At 47.8% G+C, this 19,832-nt stretch overlaps 1 protein-coding gene across 1 annotated transcript in view; it reads right to left on the minus strand.

Annotated features, from left to right (window-relative positions):
• The window catches only part of edil3a (EGF-like repeats and discoidin I-like domains 3a), a 117,921-nt gene extending 98,294 nt beyond the window's left edge, over nt 1–19,627 (minus strand). The window contains exon 1 of the mRNA XM_057328961.1: nt 19,514–19,627. Within this exon, the coding sequence (XP_057184944.1) occupies nt 19,514–19,535 (22 nt within the window). The 5' untranslated portion in view covers nt 19,536–19,627. The remainder of the gene's footprint in view (nt 1–19,513) is intronic.
• Nucleotides 19,628–19,832: the final 205 nt, after the last annotated feature.

Consider the following 19,832-nt stretch of genomic DNA (forward strand, 5'->3'; position numbering starts at 1 on the left):
GTAAATGCATCAGTCTGGTGTATTTTGAGAACAAATATCTACAATTTTGTGCTATAGTAGTAAAAGAGTCATTGTTTGCATACAAATGAACAGAGCACAAAAGTAAAAGCAAATACAAATGAAGCAATATAGATTTGTTATCCATTACAAAATTCCTTCCATTATGAAACAAAAATGTATAATGCAATATGATACATAATATAATAATTTACGTGCATCTATTTCTTAATATGAAAAGTTTCAATTATGTATTATTTAATATATTGTATATATTATTTTAACTAGTGAACCACTCTATGTATTACCAAATCTATATTAAATGATTTAATATATTATTGATAGTTAATTTAGAGGAAAATATATTTTCTTTAAGACTATTGTCAGTCTTTGCACCCTGAAATTGAACTGTAACATAAAAGTTATTCACTTTAAACGATGCTACCTGTATGTCAACTGGCAAGAGGTGTGTTCGACTGTGCAGACTACAACAACGTATTGCAAGAGCCATTCGAAAGCATATGGAGCAGTCTGTTCTCACAGTAGTTTGTGACATACGCAGATCGGTCTGGGCAGCACTGCTTTTAGGTCAAAAAGCCAATTCATGGGTCCAGTACTCGCACCCGCGTTTTGTCGCGGGGTCTAAATGAAATGCTTTGCCTCAACGACGGCGCATACTGGCATAGAACGAGTCTGAAAGTCTTGTTTCGGGGATGCAGTTTTGCGTGCAGACGCTGATTAGCTTACATTTTAGCCAGCGCCGGATTGGTAAATGTTAAGCTCCTGTACGTGATCAAAACGGCGAAAATCTCCAAAAGAGGACAGCTCCCTGATATAGTGTCTGTGTTAAAAAATCTGAGGGGGCACGTGCCCCCTCTGTTTGAATGGGCATGACGCCTCTGCATTGGGTGACACAAGTGATTTCGTATGCGTACGAGTCAGTCGGGCAGTCCGTGCCCTCCTCTGTTCATTGCCATTCTACGCGTGCTTTGGCAACATCTTGGGCAGCGTTTAAAGGAGTTTCACTCTCTGAGATATGAGCTCCAGCGACTTGGAGTTCGAATTGCAGGTTTTCTCGTTTCTACAGATTGAATGTGACTCCCTAGCTGGCAGTGTGTGCTGCCTGTTTGGATGCTTCGCAATGGGATCCCTCGTGACGGTATAGGTATTTGTCTTCCACTAGTGCTTACTGTTCTGCCTCTGGTGGTCAGAACGTAAGGAAATCGAACATTAGTTACTGGCGTAACTGTGGTTCTATGACTAAGTGGAAGACCACCAGAGTCTCTGGTCACTCGGGATGGTGAGAATGATCTAGAGATAGATCAGAATCAGAAATCAGAATCAGAAAGAGCTTTATTGCCAAGTATGTTTGCACATACAAGGAATTTGTTTTGGTGACAGGAGCATCCAGAACACAGAAACAGCAACAACAGTACACAGAGACCATAACACAATAGAATACAGTACACAATGATTTAAATAAGGGCCTATGGGTATAAAAAATTAAGAAATACAATACAATAAACATAAGATAAAGATATGATGTGTTTCGTGGTTATTATAGCTCAAGACACGTCATAAGTCACGAGGTGACAACTTTGTTATTCTACTCTCGGTCAAGCGTGAGGGGCGTGAGGGGTTTTCCCGCCAGTCATGTGTAAACTATGCATGCCAAGTTTTTTTGTTTTCATGAGATGGCGGAGCTTACCGTCTGGGGCACAGTTATCTCCAGTCTGCTGCTCATGCGAGCCGCCTCCGGACCGCAATCGCAAAACATACAGGGGATGATCAAAAGTTCAGACACTATTCCCATAATAAACAATGTAAAACTCGCTTCACTACTTACTAGTTGTTGTCCGTAATGTTTGCTAGTGTCCTTGTGTAGTGATAGCACTCCTGACAGATCTCTCGTTCTTTAAGTGTGCCCAGCACCATTTTCCTTTCTTTCGTTTTATTCAAATGGTTTAATACAGTGTTTTTATAGACTTCAACACTAGGAAATGTTTTTTTTATTAAATTGTTATTAGGAGTAAGTGTTTTACCACTGTAAAGTGACTTTTACTTGTGATACTTGACTGTTGTGCTTTTATTTTCATCACCTAACTTTAAACCCGTTTTCCTCCAAATTCCGTTCCTGAAAATAGCGCTCATCCGACTTCAGATAGCCATAACTTTTGTTACATACAAGGTAACAAACAAATTGATTTGGAAAGGACTTGAACCCAACTTTCAAATGTAAATTTTCACCATGTGTTGGGTTTTCCCAGATCGCATCACATATTGATACACTTTTTGAATACAGTCTTTGAATGCAGTGCTTCCTAATGCACAGTTTGTGCAACTGCACAGGTAAGCAGATAACCAGACAAGCCAGACCTGTTTTTCACTGGATACACATGCAGAACATTAGCTTAACTGTTTCTCTTTGTGTTCTGCCAATACAACAATCACAAGTTTGCATTACTTTAATGTAGGCTACAGTATATATATTTTGATGCAAAACGTCTTCAACAAGCTCATTGTACTTACTTGATGTAGCTTATATAACATTTCCTACATTGTTTTTGTGCTCTTTTGGTCCATGTTGTGTGATATATTGTAGACAGACAGACAAAAAGTTATGAAGATGAGAGTTCAGGAAAAGTGATTGACAGCATAATGCAATAGTGTCCCCCTCCAACATACAGTACACAATATAAAAATATAACATGCTGTATATATTTAATGATAAAAATATGATTTTACAACACAATTTATCTTTACTTCACACTTAAAACTCAATCATTTTAATATATTTTTGTGATTTGGGTTTTTGTTTTATTTAAAATGTTACAAAGTCATGGTGACTGTATAACACACAGCAAATATTACTTGTAGGCTTTTATGGTAAAATTGTTATTTTGTCATGTCACCCCCTATGCAGCAAAAACAGACTGCTTTAGCTCTTTTGCTGTGCAAGCTCACCGCCTCATGCAATGTGAATGCTTTAACCTGTTTAGGTGTCAAAGAAATGTGCTGCTTACGCATGCATTGCAAAACATACTTAACAAAGTTTCAAAACAACGTAATGCTAGATATACAACCATTTTCAAAAGATCTCCTTGGTAACTTATCATGACATTCATGGTAAGATCGCACTCAAACACAAGTATTGCGGATGGAGACCACTACATCTATAACACTACTTTCAATTTCACAGGCCCTGTGTTGTTCACATGCTTTGTTGTACCCACCTACCTTGGTACATGAGGTTGCTCGCAAAAAATAAGTGTCTTTAAAGGCGCAGTTCTTGAAAATCAGCGGCCACTAGCGTTGTATTATAGTTTTGCAAAGAATCTCGGAGTCATTTGCCCACCCCTCCCTTTCGAATTACTACGGTGGCCGCAACAGTAAAAAAAGATGTCGTCTACTGAGACAGCGGATAGCAGTGATACAAGCAGGTAAGACAATATATTAACGTAATTAATCATTTAACATGTATTCTATTGCGAAAGCTACTGTTACAATTCTATAATTAGATATATTTCTTGCGTGCTATCTAGTACACGCTGAGAGTAGTGAAGTAATTAAAGTTAGCTAATCGTAAATAGCAATGCTGTTCAAAGCATTTGATCTGACAGCGACATAGGCAGTTAGGTGTAAGTTAGTAGACGTTTGTCTCCCCCTTTGTAAAGTCAGGAACAACCGGAGGACGTACCGCAGGGACGGAAAAACATTATTATTCGGAGGTTATATGGCCATTTGTATAAAATGCTAACGTTACCGTTTCAACAAAACAGGTGTTTGGTAAACATTGAAAAAGTGGAAACATTGAAAATGTTGAATTATCTTACCAGTCTAGCAGAAAACAGGCAACTTCGGCGTCACCTTGAAAACATTTGTCTTTCAACAGTGCCTTCCATCTGGTAATAGATACACCGATGTTTATCCTGGATTTCTGCCGCCGTTTGTCTCTAATTCGTCTGGCAGCATCACATTTGCGCTTCTTTGACGAAGGAGATTCACGCTCTGTCGGCTCTTGTGCACAATACGCATGGTCTTCCATTTTATCACAACTTCTAAGACAGAACAATCAACTGCTTCAGCTAGACGACGACGAATACTCCTCCTTCTCTCGTACTACGACTTACTACTTTGTGCGTCTTCAACTCAGTGATGACGCAAGCTGCGTCTAAAAACACACACGAAAACCAACATATACGAAACGCGCTCTGTAGAGCTGTTTGTCCGTTAGAGCTTACTGTACAAAACATGGCTGCGCAACATAACAAATTTCATGTAGATAGGCCCGCTCCCTATGTAGATACAACTGGTTTATTCTAAGGTAATAAAAACATAACTTTTCATTACGTAAGGTTTTTACACACATCTAAAGACACAGTTTTGTATGTTATATTGCATTTCTGTTAATAGATCATAAAAAACATCCCGCACTGTACCTTTAACTAGTGTCTTTAAACCAGTCTTAAAGAGCACTGGGACATTTGTATTAATGGCCAAAAATACATTGTATGCGTCAAAATTATCGTTTTTTTCTTTTATGCCAAAAATCATTAGGATATTAAGGAAAGATCATGTTCCATGAAGATATTTTGTAAATGTCCTACTGTAAATATTTAAAAAAACTTTATTTTTGTGAGTGGATGCAGCAAAATCGCTAACAAAAATGCCCGGAAACACCCCTACAAACTTCTCTCACTTTTGCCCGCTCTTTGACTGGTTTTGTTGTACAGGGTCACGTTTATTATGTAACCAGGTATATAATATTTAAGATTCTCAGGAATAAGCTATTTATTACAATTTGCGCAGGGGTTAAATTGACTCCAAACAAAAATAGCATTACTAAAATGCATCCCATTAATGTTTCTGAAAGGTTCATGCCTGCTATCTGGTAAAACAGAGGAAAAACACCTCAATAATATCTGACTAATTCTAATGATGTTCTAAAATAATGATGTTCTAATGACGTCCGAAGAACATATTATAAAAAGTAATTTATACATTTTATTTAGTAATTTGCATTTAATATTATTTTAGCTCTCTAAAAATTGTAAACAACAATAATTACAACATAACACAGGTTTGAAAAATGGAAATGTAGTATTACAGAATTATTTGATCATCTTTTGTAGCAGTCAGAGATTATTTTTTTGTATTGCAATGTTCGTCTGTGATTTCTATCTAATGAATAAAAGTTCAATTTATTCCAATTTTGCTATTTCAAAATGAAAGACTCTCTAGTTCTTGTACTGCAACCAGACTGACCATTTAGATTTCCATCCATTACTTTTGTTATACCAAATCATTAAAAACACAAAATCCTTAAACTGTATTTTTGCAAAGTTAGATTTAGAATCATTATATTTGCTGCATGAGGTTGGACAAGAGCATATGTTGTGCGTCTTTACAAGAATCCATTTTTATAACATTTTTATTCTAATCAGGATTTGGTCCTTGCTGAATGTTTGAATGTTCTTTTCTCTCTCACTCTCTTTTAATACACACACACACACACACACACACACACACACACGCACGCACACACACACACACACACACACACACACACACACACACACACACACATGTCCCCTAAGCACACGAAAGCCCTCTGACTGCAAAGTACCTCCAACCCAGAAAAAAGTGTCCATCCAATTTTCCAGATTTCCACCTCTAATCGAATTTTCTCATTCCGACTGAATATAGAAATGTACCAAACTAAAACAGAAATCAAACCTAAAAAAAATCTTCAGCATCTGCACAATTATATATCAGTTGTTCTCAAAGTGTATGTGAACTCCAGAATCACCGAACTTAGAAGAATTTGAATCTGGAAAACAATCTTATAGTTATAAAAATTGTATATTTTTGTGCATAAGTAGTTGATAACAGAAATATTGGTAAGATTTTTCAAATTAAACTTCCATATGTGTCCCCATGCCTTCATTGTTATTCATTACAATATTAAGTAATTGATGGACAAATAAAAAAAGTGTATGGGCTCACACTGGAATAAATAATATACCAAGTATCGATCCAAGGACTCTTGCAGACTTGTAAATATATTGGCTGCAAGAGCATGAATTGATGGGAAAATAAGTCCAGAATCGATGGATGCTGTCTCACGAGTTGGATAATCTGTTGTTTTCCAAAATAAACTTTTCTCCATTCTGCTAAAAACTGGTTGGTGATAAAACTGACAGTTCCCTTTCTGTTGGTCTCTCGACGTTGTGTCGAGCCGTAGGTTGTAGCATGTAGGTTTTTCGGCATCTTAGGTGTCGAGAGCTTACTCTGCTGCAGGCCAAGCTGTCCCCTCTCTCCACGCTATGGCCATCCTGCAGGTCCATCAGGCCAAGGCGTTGAGAGAGCTCCACCAGGGTAAGACCGACCCTGCGCTTAAGCAGGAATTCCGCACCGTCACCGACCTCGCTCTACGGGAGACCAAGGTGACTGCGCGGGCCCTGGGTCAGGCGATGTCCACACTTGTGGTCCAGGAGAGACACCGCTGGCTGAACCTTGCACAGATGAGTAATGTTGAGAAAGTCCGCTTTCTCGACGCACCCATCTCGCAAGGGGGGGCTGTTTGGTGATACTGTCGAGCCGCAGTTCTCGACAGTAAAGAAGCAGACAGAGGATATCAAGCATATCCTCCCCCACCGCGATTCGGCCGCCCTCTGGCCGTCGAGATCCCGTGCACAGTCTGCCTCCCAGCAGCCCTGGTCCTCTTCGACGCCTTCCGGTTTCGGCGCCCCCCATGCAGGCGGCCACCCGGAAGAAGACATTGAAGAGGAGACCACCACCCCGTCAGCAGCCGCGGCGGAAGCCGAAGCGGCCCTCATGGGAAGACCCCAGGGAGATCGAGAATACCTTCGGGCCCGACCCCAGCCATTCCATCGCTGGTTGGTCGATCCGGGACGGTTCTTGCCCCGTCCCAACAGCCCACTTCTAAGAGTTTTTCTCTCTCTCTGGGTGTTTATCACAGCCGCTCTCACCCTCTACACGATGATGTTCGACAACTCGACGTTGCGTCATGGCGAGACCCAATGTCGAGGATAAACAGCAGCCTAAGCACTCTCAATCGACGGTGCGTTGTGCTACATCATCATCTGGGTATTATCATAGCCGCTCTCACCCTCTACACGATGGTGTTCGGCAACTCAACGTTGAGGCGAGACCCAATGTCGAGGATAATCATCAGCCTAAACACTCTCAATCGATGGTGCGTTGTGATACATCATCGCCAGGCAGGTAAAACAGCAGAGTTGATCTGGGGGGGGGCCCCCGGAGGGGGGGGGCCCCCGGAGAGGGATCCACACTGCCGGCCATCGAACCACCCCCTGGGCGGTCGATGAAGCAGAACGTACCCCTAGCCTCCCTGGATCGGTCCCTGGGAGCCTGACAAGGCTTCCCAAACCGTCACGGTGACTACGGGATACGATCCGTCACGGCTACGTGGTCCAACTCCCCAGACGCCCGCCCAAGTTTCGGGGCATCCTCTCAAACCTCAGTCAGAGGCAAGGATGCTCCCGTGCTTCGGGCCAAGGTCGCTACCCCTCTGGAGAGGAAGCGATCATGCTTGTCCCTCTAGCCGAGATGTTCAACGGGCTTTACAACCCGTACTTCATCGTCCCCAAAAAGGGGGGTTGCTAGATCTGCATACCCTGAACAGGCACCTACTCAAGTTGCCGTTCAGGATGCTCACGCAGAAGCGCATCCTGGCATCTATCAGATGTCAAGATTGGTTCATGGCAATCGAACTGAAGGACGCTTACTTTCATGTCTCGATTCTCCCTCGTTATCGCCCGTTCCTACGGTTCGCTTTCGAGGGTCGGGCATATTAGTACAGAGTCCTCCCTTTCGGTCTGTCCCTGTCCACATGAGTCTTCACGAAGATCGTGGAAGCCGCCCTCACTCCCCTCAGGGAGAGAGGTGTGCGGGTACTAAACTATCTCGACGACTGGCTCATTTGACACACTCGCGAGATCTGTTATGTACACACAGGGACCTAGTGCATCGGCACCTAGATCAATTGGGACCACAGGTCAACCGAGAAAAGAGCAAGCTCTCCCCTGTGCAGAGCATCCTCTTTCTTGGTATGGAACTCAACTCTGTCTCCATTACAGCACGACTGACTACAGAGCGCGCTCAGTCAGTGTTGAACTGCCTGGAATATTTCAAGCAGTCAGCAGTCCCCCTGAAACAAATTCAGAGGCTCCTGGGCACATGGCATCCTCGGCGGGGGTGATACCCCTCCGGTTGATGCACATGAGACCGCTGCAACACTGGCTACAGAGTCGAGTTACCTGGAGAGTGTGGCACACCGGCAGCAGGCGGATGGTGATTACGCCTCTCTGCCGACGCACCCTAACCCCTTGGTCTTCATTGACCTTTCTACGGACAGGGGGTCCCTCTCGAGCAGGTCACGAGGCGCGTCGTGTTGACGACAGACGCCTCCCTGCAGGGTTGGGGTGCTGTGTGCAACGGGCACGCAGTGTCGGGGCGATGGACGGGCCCCTGCCTGCGCAGGCATATCAACTGCCTAGAGTTGTTGGATGTGCTACCCGCACTGAAGGGGCTACAACCTCTCGTGCAGGACAAGCACATGCTGGTCTGGTCAGACAGCACAACTGCCGTAGCGTATATAAACCGCCAGGGTGGCGTTCGCTCACGGCAGCTAACACGACTCGCCCGACGCCTCCTCCTGTGGAGTCCGCAGGTGAGCAGATCCCTGCGAGCCACACATATCCCAGGCGACCTGAACCAGACAGCCGATGTGCTTTCTCGTCAGTTGACGCCTCGCGGAGAGTGGCGACTCCACCCCCACGCAGTCCAGCTCATTGGGTACAGTTCGGGCTGGCTCAGGTAGACCTGTTCGCCTCCCTGGACACCACCCATTGCCCGCTAGGGTACTTCCCGTCCGAGGCCCCCCTCGGCACGGATGCTCTAGCGCACAGCTGGCCGTGGGACAAGTGGAAGTACGCATTCCCCCCAGTGAGCCTCATTGCACAGACCCTGTGCAAGGTCAGGGAAGAGGAGCATCAAGTGTACTAGTTGCGCCATACTGGCCCAACCAGACTTGGTTCTCGGAGCTAATGTCTTGACGACAGCTCCCCCCTGGCTGATTCCCCTGACGAAGGACCTGCTTTCCCAGGGGAAGGGCACGTTATGGCATCCTGGACGGGACGAGGAGATCCTGAGTGGCCTACCCCGAGCGGCGGTTAAGACCATCACTCAGGCTAGGGCCCTGGCCACTAGGCGGCTATACGCCTGTAAGTGGTGCCTCTTCTCATCCTGGTGCTCTTCTCGAAGAGAAGACCCACGGAGTTGCTCGATTGGGAACGTGCTGTCCTTCTAGAGACTCGAGAGTAATCTCTCCCCTTCCACACTAAACGTGTATGTAGCTGCTATTGCCGCTCATCACGACCCAGTTGCTGTTAAGTCTCTAGGACAGCATGACCTGATCATTTGGTTCCTAAGGGGCGCTAAGGCTACCGCCTCACCCGCGCTCCGTACCCTCTTGCGACCTTGATGCGGTCCTGGAGCCCCTCGGAGATGCCGCTCTTTCTCACCTCACAATGAAGACGGCTCTCCGGATGGCACTCAAGAGGGTAGCGGACCTACAAGCATTCTCCGTGTCCACAGATTGCCTAGAACTCGGGCCCGGTGATTCTCACGCTATCCTGAGACCCCGGCCCGGCTACGTGCCCAAAAATCCCACCACTCCCCCTAGACACCAGGTGGTGAACTTACAGCCGCTTCCCACTGAGGAGGAAGACCCAACCACGCCCAGGCCAGTCACTGTCGCTTCGCTAGAGATTGTGACAGGGCACAGTGTTGTGGTGTTTTCCATAGGAACCCCATCTGTCAGCTCAACACAACGTCGAGAGACCAACAGGAAGGGAACGTCTTGGTTACGGATGTAACCTCAGTTCCCTGATGGAGGGAAAGAGACGTTGTGTCCTTCTTGTCACAACACGTGCTGCCCACTGCAGCAGTCGTGAGAGGTCTCAGGCTCCTCAGAACAAAGGTGAATGAATGAGGCACGCCGTCTCCCTTTTATACCCGGATATCCGGGGGCGGAGTCCGGCATGCAAATTTCATTCACCAATTTCATTGGCCTTTTCTAAGAAGTCGGAAGCGATTGGTTCTCAGGGACGAACCCAATCTGTCGGCTCGACACAATGTCTCGTTCCCTCCATCAGGGAACTGAGGTTACATCCGTAACCAAGACGTTTTCTATGACACGAAAAATAATGTATTATTGGATTCAAATATCATATTTCAATCACTGATATGTGTTAAAAAAAAATTGGCATACTTTTGACAGGTTTAAGTATAGAAAATTAATCAAGAATTATATTAGAAAATTGATTTCTTTATAGAAAGGAAACAACCGATGACTGTTTTGGCTTTTAACAATCTAACCATTCAAAAGAGGCCACTGGGTGCAACACCAAAGGTTACTGCAAGTTAACATTTTTCCAGAACACAGACTGTTTAATTTTCCACTTGAGGTCAAATGCAAACATTCCGACAACACATACATGCCAGTAAATGTAATTTCTCTCAAAGTGAAAAATGCTGCTATCAACCATGTGCAGAGTCCAGTTACTGTCTCCAACACAGCCAATAACTTCTGTCTGTAGTTACACAGAAGAATGTAAATAGAGTTTTGCTTAAGGACTGACCTTTTCACTTTTATTGTGACAGCCCAAGATTACTTGCCAAACATTCTGACATTGTTGTAGGAATATGATGCTGATGTGCATGTTGACTGCATGGTTTATCATTTAAAATATGAAATCTTGCCATTAATGATAACTGTGCATTAGATTCTAGCCATTAACAGCTTTATGAAAAAAGTGTTTGCAGTCTAATTAGATGAGCAAAGATTCTGTAGAATCTAGAATTCAAATGCCACAGTAACTGCAGCATGAGCAAAATAAAAAAGAAGTTAAATACATATCACATAACTAAGTCTAAGTCTGGTCACACACTTTTTGCACAGGTTTTCTCTACTTACAGTAATAGCTTGAACAGAAGGTGTTTGCTTTATTTTAATATTTATTTTGCCCACAACACAGACAAACTGCCTTCTTTGAGAGGTTTTTCGTGGCTCTACTGTCAAGTGGTTGTTAAAGTCTCCCTAATCCAGAAATAAGTGAGACAGATCTTACTTTGCAGCTTGCCACAAAGAATAAAACTAAAGAGGTGGCAATGATTGAACCTGACAAAAAGTGAAATGAATGGAGTGAGAATTTGATTTTAGTGTGGTAAGACATGAATAGAGGCTTTTGACAGGGACTTGGTAAAAATCTTCCCAAAATATACTTACATATAAAAATCATCCCACCAATCTTGAAACGGCACATTATTTTGAAATCTGATATTTAATTGCTAATGCTTATAATAAAATAAAAAAATGTGAAAACAAAGTGTGATGAAGGGTTTGTCACTACTGTGTGATAAAAGAATGAAGATAAATCAAATAACCCAGAAAGTCTAATATCCCTTTTGATTCATAACGATAAGACACATCTACTGTGAACAAATGACACTTTCTGTCACTCTCTCTCTCTTTCTCTCTTTTTATTTCAGTCACATTTGATCCGGTCTATATCTTCTTCTCTGTCTCACTGTCTGCCCTCCATTTATTTAAAAAAGTATGTGAGCAATATAAATGATTTGCATAACACAGATAACATTCAGATGAAAGGTGATAAAACACTATTTCATCAAAGTGTTTGATCATTCCTAAATCAAAGTGTTTCACTCCTTTCATATAGCTTATGTTAAAATATCACCAGCCTTGTACATCAGCTTTGACTAGAATGTAAAATGACAGATAATTAAAGTTTGCATAGTGTTAAAGTATTGGTATGTAAAATACTACTGAAAAAAATAAAGGATGGAATGTGAATAAAAGGAAAGTATTTTTACATTAACAATAAAGCCACACCATAGGATCTCAGAGAACAATGAGCTTAACCCTCCTGTTACCCTTAAATCTGATAACATATTTTTCCCACTGGGTCAATTTGACCCGAGCAATTTAAACCTACAGAATGTGATTTTTTTTACTAAATGGTTTGTGTCAGGTAATTTCATCCACAGTGATGTGCGGGCCTGGATTATAAAGAAAGGGTAATCGCTGAACCCACTTGTCCCATACATCCCGTATTGCTGCGAGTTCATCACAAACACCCTCCTTCCATCTAAGATTGGCATTTCAAGTATATCCTTTTCAAATGATGGTGTAATGAAAAGCTCAAATGCCGATTTTATATCTTGGACATGGCTGACAGCATATCTGGTGGGCCCTAGAACCATTTTGAGGACATTAGCAGCACTTAGTCTACCCTGTCGTTCAAGTGGGGAGCGGGACCAAAATTACTTTCCATTTTTGGAAGGTAATGTGTCTACAGGTGGTTGAGTGACAACAGGAGGGTCAACACTAGGAGACTCATTCTCATCTGAGGAGGATGCCTCATAATCAGCGTCCTCCTCAACATTATCGTCTGTCTCAGACACATTCTCCTCTATGTCACTTTCATTGTGATAAAAACTCATTGACAGAAAACCTTTGCTTAGAGGCCATTTCAATTGAGAGAGCATAAAGAGAGAACCCACAGAGCACAAGGAGAAATGGTTTAGAAGGCTTCTGTGCACGCTTTTATGTGTTTGCTCCTCCCCTGTAAACCACAAGAATTATGTTTCCCTTTCTGTCGGTCTCTCGACGTTGTGTCAAACCGACAGAATGGGGTTTGTCTTGAGAACCTATCATCTTCTGAGTATTTAGAAAAGGCCAATGAAAATTGGCGAATGAAATTTGCATGCCGGGCTCCACCCCGGATGTCCGGGTATAAGAGGGAAGCCTTGGTCATTCATTCACCTTTTGTTCTTCAGAGCCTACGCATCTGGTGAGCTTCTCTACGATCTGGGTGATCATTCTTTCTGCTGGAATCTACGACGTGGACAGCGGACGGTCCCTTCCTGCAGTGACTCTCCCCTGGGCGTCTCGGCAGTTCCGGAGGTGTTCGAGCAAATTTCCTTTTCTAAAAGAGCAAATTTCTCCAGCGTGGCTTGTCCCGCTGTTCTCATGGGTGCAACACACTCATCGAGGAGGGGGATGAACACAATGCCTGCTTCCAGTACGCTGGGGCAGACGTTGTGGATACGTCCTGCCCGCACTGCGGGCGGTGACGATTCAGACGTTGCGTCACAGGTGGCTGTGTTCCCACGGGACTCAGCCACCACCTCGTTTGCTCCCCGTTCCGTGGCGGCAGGACTACGGCCCTGCCGTCCGCTATGGCAAGCAGCGAGGGTGATATGAGGATTACTGTGAGCGATAATCCGCCAGCCACGGCTCACGGACCGTTCACACCTCGTCTCGCTCGTCTGACCATTCCCCAAAAAGATGGTCCGCCGTCTTATTCCTCAATCACGTATTCGGACACGATGCGTGATGATGAGATTTCTCTTGCAGCATCGGGGGGTGACGTACTGCCATCCGACTCCGACGATTCCTCGGGCTCCCTCCCTCGGGGGGTCGAGCCCAGGAAAAAGCGGATGTCGAGATGTCGGCCATGCTTTCCCGGGCCGCCGTGAGTGTTGGGTTGCAGTGCCCGCACTGCCTCTCCCGGCGTTCGCGGCTGGCTACATGGCGCCTCGGGTTTGAGCGCGGCTCCAAGCCGCGCCCGCCCCCAGTGCCGTGTTTACCGGAAGTGCATGAGGAACTTTGCAAGACCTGGAACGCCCCTTCCGGCACGTTTCACGTCAAACAAAGTTCTGTCACCCTCTCTTCCCTCGAGGTTGAGACAGCTGGAGGATGCGTCGGTGTCCCCCAGGTGGAGTTTGCCGCCGCGGTGCACTCGTGCCCGTAGGTGGCGGCCACCTGGGGGGGCTCGACCTAGACTCCCGTCCAAAGCATGTGGTGTCTCGGCATCTCTGGTGTCGAGAGCTTACATTGCGGCGGACCAGGCTGCCTCCTCTCTCCACGCTATGGCTCCTGCCAGGCCAGGGCGTTGAGAGAGCTCCACGAGGGTAAGACCGACCCAGCGCTTATGCAGGAACTCCGCGCCATCACCGACCTCGCTCTACGGGCGACCAAGGTGACCACGGGGGCCCTGGGTCGGACGATGTCCACACTTGTGGTCCATGAGGAACTCCTCTGGCCGATACTTGCGCAGATGAGTAACGCTGAGAAGGTCCGCTTTCTCGACGTACCCGTCTCGCAAGGGGGGGCTGGTTGGTGTTACTGTGGAGGGTTCTCGACAGTAAAAAGCAGTCCTCCGTGCCGCAACTCGGCCGCCTCGGCCGTCGAGTCCCGTGCACTGTCTGCTTCCCAGCAGCCCTGGTCCTCTTCAACGCCCTCCAGCTCTGGCGCCCCCCACTCAGGCGGCCCCCCCTGGAGGAGACAGCGAAGAGGAGACCATCCCCCCATCAGCAGCCGCGGCGCAGCGGCCGTCATGGGAACACCTCAGGGGGATCGAGGCTACCATTGGGCCCGACCCCAGCCACATCGCTGGGAAGTCGGATAGGGACGGATCCTGCCCCGTCCCTCCATCTGCTGGCCCCCTCCGGGGGGCTGGCGCCCACTTACTCTCAAAAAGGAGAGTTTCCTCTCTCTCTGGGTTACCTCAGCCGCTCTCACCCTCTGCACGACGGTGAACGGCAAACTCGACGTTGCGTCATGGCAAAGCGCAATGTCGAGTATAAACACCAGCCCTCAGCACTCTCAGTCAGACAGTGCGTTGAGCTGCGCAGTCGCCAGGCAGGAAATATGGCAGAGCCGATCTCCTCCCCGGGGGGCCTCCCCCGGCAAGGAATCCGTACTGCTAGCCATCGAACCACCCTCCGCGGGGGCGATGAAGCAGATCAAACCTCTAGTCCCCCTGTGTCAGTTCTGGGAGCCTGGTCTCAGCTTCCCAGACTGTCAGGCTGGCTGAGGAAGACGAACCGTCTCGGCTACGCGATTCAGTTCGCTACACGTCCGCCCAAGTTCCGGGGCGTCCTTTTTACCTCAGTCAGAGGCAGGGATGCCCCCGTACTTCGGGCGGAGGTCGCCTCCCTTCTGGTGAAGGGAGCGATCGAGCCCGTCCCACCGGCCGAGATGTTCAGCGGGTTCTACAGCCCGTACTTCATTGTCCCCAAGAAAGGCGGAGGGTTGCGCCCTATCTTGGATCTGCGTGTTCTGAACAGGCACCTACACAAGCTGCCTTTCAGGATGGTCACGCAGAAGCGCATCCTGGCGTCCGTCAGGCGTCAGGACTGGTTCATGGCAATCGACCTGAAGGACGCGTACTTTCATGTCTCGATCCTCCCTCGACATCGGCCGTTCCGACGGTTCGCGTTCGAGGGACGGGCATATCAGTACAGGGTCCTCCCCTTCGGTCTGTCCCTGTCTCCACGAGTCTTTACGAAGGTCGTGGAAGCCGCCCTCCTTCCCCGTAGGGAAGGAGGTGTGCGGGTACTAACTATCTCGACGACTGGCTCAAGTTTTGGCACACTCTCGAGATCTGTTGTGTACACACAGGGACCTGGTGCTCCGGCACCTAGATCGGTGGGGCTACAGGTCAACTAAGAAAAGAGCAAGCTCTCCCCGGTGCAGAGCATCCTCTTTCTCGGTATGGAACTCGACTCTGTCCTCACGAGCGGCCCCGCTCTCCCCCCGGGGGGACACGAGACCCGCGACGAGGAAGCCCGCACCCTCGCGGCCTCCCAGAGGCAGCGCGATTGACTAGCGTGCCCGGTCAGTGTTGAACTGCCTGAGGATCAGACAGTCAGCGGTCCCCCTGTAACAAGAGGCTCCTGGGATACATGGCATCCTCGGCGGGGGTGGTCCCCCTCGGGTCGATGCACATACGACCGCTCCAACACTGGCTGCAGAGTCAAGTTCCTTGGAGAGCGTGGCACACCGGCAGCAGGCGTATGGTCACACGCTTTTCTGCCGACACACCCTAACCCCTGGTCTCCATGACCTTCTTGCCGACAGGGGTCCCTTTGGGATGCCTCCCTGCAAGGTTGGGGTGCCGTGTGCAACGGGCAAGCAGTGTCGGGGTGGTGGACGGGCCCCCGCCTGCGTTGGCATTCAACTGCCTAGAGTTGTTGGTTGTGCTACTTGCATTGAGGAGGCTACTACCTCTCGTGCAGGGAAGCACGTGCTGTTCCGGTCGGACAGCACAGCTGCGGTGGCGTATTCTTTCACTCACAGCAGCTAACATGACTCGCCCGACGCCTCCTCCTCTGGAGTCATCAGGTGATCAGCTCCCTGTGAGCCACACACATCCCAGGCGCCCTGAACCAGACAGCCGATGCGCTCTCTTGTCAGTCGACGCCTCGCGGAGAGTGGCGACTCCCTCCCCGTTCAGCCGGCTCATTTGGGGGCAGTTCGGCCAGGCACAGGTGGTCCTGTTGCCTCCCCGGACTCCACCCATTGTCCGCTTTGGTACTCCCTGTCCGAGGTACCCTCGGCACGGATGCCCTTGCGCACAGCTGGCCGCGGGACAAGCGGAAGTACGCTTCCCCCCAGTGAGCCTCATTGCACAGGTCCTGTGCAAGGCCAGGGAAGAGGAGCATCAAGTGGTACTAGTTACGCCCCTTCGGCCTAACCAGGACTTGGTTCTCGGAGCTGAGGCTCTGACAACAACTCCCCCCTGGCCGCTCCCCCTGGCGGACAGCTTCCCCAGGGGAAGGGGCACGTTATGGCATCCCAGGCAAAACCTGGTCTCCATGTCTGGACGGGACGAGGAGTTCCTGAGTGACCCACCCCCGGTCCGGTTGGGACGTCACTCAGGCTAGGGCTTTGGTCACTGGGCGGCTATACGCCCATAGGTGGCGCCTCTTCTCGTCCTGGTGCTCTTCTCGGCTAGAAGACCCGCGTTGCTCGGTCGGGTACGAGCTGTCCCATCCTCAAGAGAGACGGGGGAGTAACCTCTCCCCCTCCACACTGGGAATGTATGTAGCTGCTACGGCCGCTCCTCATGACCCAAGTGCTGGGTTGCCTCTGGGACAGCACGACCTGGTCATTAGGTTCCTAAGGGGCGCGAGAGGGTGACCACCTTACCCGCGCTCCATACCCTCTTGCGACCTAGGTGGCGGGCCTCAAGAGGCCCCGCCCCCTTCGAGCCTCTCGGGTTGCCGCTCTTTCTCAGGCTTGATAAAGACGGCTTTCCGCAGGGCGCTCACCTCCAAGAGGGTAGGGGATCTACAAGCACCCTCCGTGTCCACAGATTGCCTAGAACTCGGGGCCGGGATTCTCACGTTATCTTGAGACCCCGCCCCGGCTATGTGCCCAAGGTTCCCACCACTCTCCCGAGAGACCAGGTGGTGAACCTGCAGGCGCTCCCCACCGGGGAAGAAGACCCAACCTATCCGTGCTGTGTCGTACGCGCACGGCGCCTCTACTTGGACCGCACACAGAGCCCAGAAGCTCTGAGCAGCTCTTTGTCTGTTTCGGAGGTCAGCAGGAGGCACCCCTCGTGGGCACTGGCTCAGGGCGCCTCTCTGGCAGACATCTGCGGAGCTGCGGGTTGGGCTATGCCTAACAACTCCGTGAGGTTCTAATTCCTACACGCGGAACCGGTGTCAGCCCGCATCCAAGGTGTGGGACCGGCAGCCGGTAGGGCGTATGCCTGCGGAAGCCCTTCTCCCTCCGGGGGGAGCAGTGGCGATCCCGCCTCACTTCTTTCCCCTCGGGTAAAGAACAGGCATTCCATCCATCACTAAGCACCCTTCCAGGGGACAGGCTGGGCAGAGCAGCCCTGCCCCCTTAGGCCGGGGAACAGTTGAGTTATCTCCCACATAGCTCTAACCGGACCTAGTGCTCCAGACGTGGTAACACCCCCACCGTGGGCTGTTCCGTCTGATGTATCCTCATGAATGGTTTCCACCTTGGCAACCCATGACCTCCCCAGGTGGACTCCCACCTTGCGGTTAACTCCTGTCCGCACTTTCTTCCCATGAGTTCTCCCCTGATGATGAGACCATGTGGTGTCTCCACTAATTCCTCCCTACAGTAGGTAGTGGCCTCTGCAGCGTTTTTACCCCAGGGGGAATAATGCTTACCCAGTGGCCCGAACAGTGCCGGACGGCTTCTCGCCATTTAGAGAATTAAGCCTCCGCCCGTGACGGCCAGCGTTAGGGGGCTTCCCAACTTTTTGTGGAAAGCTCTGGGTCCCCCTTCCTCTCCACTGGAAGGTCATAATTTCGCGTTAGCGTGTTCGTCTGACTCGCCCAGGCCAGTCAACGTCGCTCCGCAGAGATTGTGACGCGGCTCAGTGCTGTGGCGTTTTCCATAGGAACCCCATTCTGTCGGTTCGACACAACGTCGAGAGACCGACAGAAAGGGAACGTCTTGGTTACGGATGTAACCCTCATGCCACAACTCTGGCCGCCCACCCCAGTGGTCGGGGGAGGATGCTTTAGGCTCCTCAGACCAAAGGTGAATGAATGAGCACGCCGGCTTCCCTCTTATACCTGGACATCCGGGGAGGAGCCCGGCATGCAAATTTCATTCGCCAATTTTCATTGGCCTTTTCTAAATACTCAGAAGATGATAGGTTCTCAAGACAAACCCCATTCTGTCGGTTCGACACAACGTCTCGTTTCCTCCGTCAGGGAACCGAGGTTACATCCGTAACCAAGACGTTTCCTCTCCCATATGGCACAGGAAATATGAAAATTCTCACAAGAATTTAGTTTTTCCCTCACCCATGGCACGGGAAATATCAAAGTTCACATGAGAATTAGGATTCCCCCTACCCCCTTGTCAGGTCAACTATCAGTGGTTCTCGCAATACTACAGGTGTGGGCATGCTAGATTTTTGAATATTATACTGAAAATATAAAATTATGAGGAATATTATACAATTATATCATGTTATAGTGACATCAAAATCACCCAAATCAAATTTGTGTGAAATTTTGAAATTTATTATGTTTTATACAGCTTAAAGAGCCTGGGGTCAAATTGACCCCAAGGAACACTGATGCTACAAAATGTGTAGAAGACATTGAAAAAATCACATCATGTTAATTTTGTGTTTACTTAGTTGTTCCCATTAAATAAGTAAAAGTCTGAAGCGAAAAAACTGATGTCAATCATGTATTTACAGACGTTAAACATTGAATGGGGTAAAATTGACCCCTAGGCTAATAGGAGGGTTAAGGGAGGCAAAAAAAAAAGTCTCCTCAGAAACCTTATCCTCTGGTGTTTGGACATTCGAAAAGATACTAGTTTACACACTACGCGATGTCCAGCTGTTTTTGTAATTCTTTTACTGTCAAACTGTATGCCTTTGAAAATCTCTTTCTTTCCTGTTCAGAAAAAAAAACACTCCATTTGAGAGTTGAATGTGTCAGATACATGCCCTTGCATGCTTCTCTCTGGACCCACTAAAAAAGATGTTCTTTTATGACCTGTCATCAAATGTACTTAATACAAAACCTGTAAGATGAGCTGAGAAGAAATGGGGCAGGGAATAAAGCATCCATAAAAACAAGAACATTTACTTACTGTACTGACAGTTTCTTCCCATATATTCTCCAGGGCATTCACAGGAATAGTTTGCTACCAGATCTGTGCAGATCCCCCCATTTTTACATGGGTGTCTTTCGCATTCATTAACATCTGCAAAAAAAAGGAAAAGTAATTGGTTTAAATTAGATTTGAAGGAAATAACTAAAACGAATCACATTCAAATGCATTGATAGAGTTTAGATAAACATTCCAGCGATGAAATCAAATTGATCTATTTTATCAGTTTGAAACAAAACAAGAGATGCCTTTTTTTGGAAGATTGTGGTCTGTGTTTTGTGTTAATATTATTTTTGCT

This window comes from Triplophysa rosa, linkage group LG2 (assembly GCF_024868665.1).
Source record: "Triplophysa rosa linkage group LG2, Trosa_1v2, whole genome shotgun sequence".
In the NCBI taxonomy this organism is placed as follows: Eukaryota; Metazoa; Chordata; class Actinopteri; order Cypriniformes; family Nemacheilidae; genus Triplophysa; species Triplophysa rosa.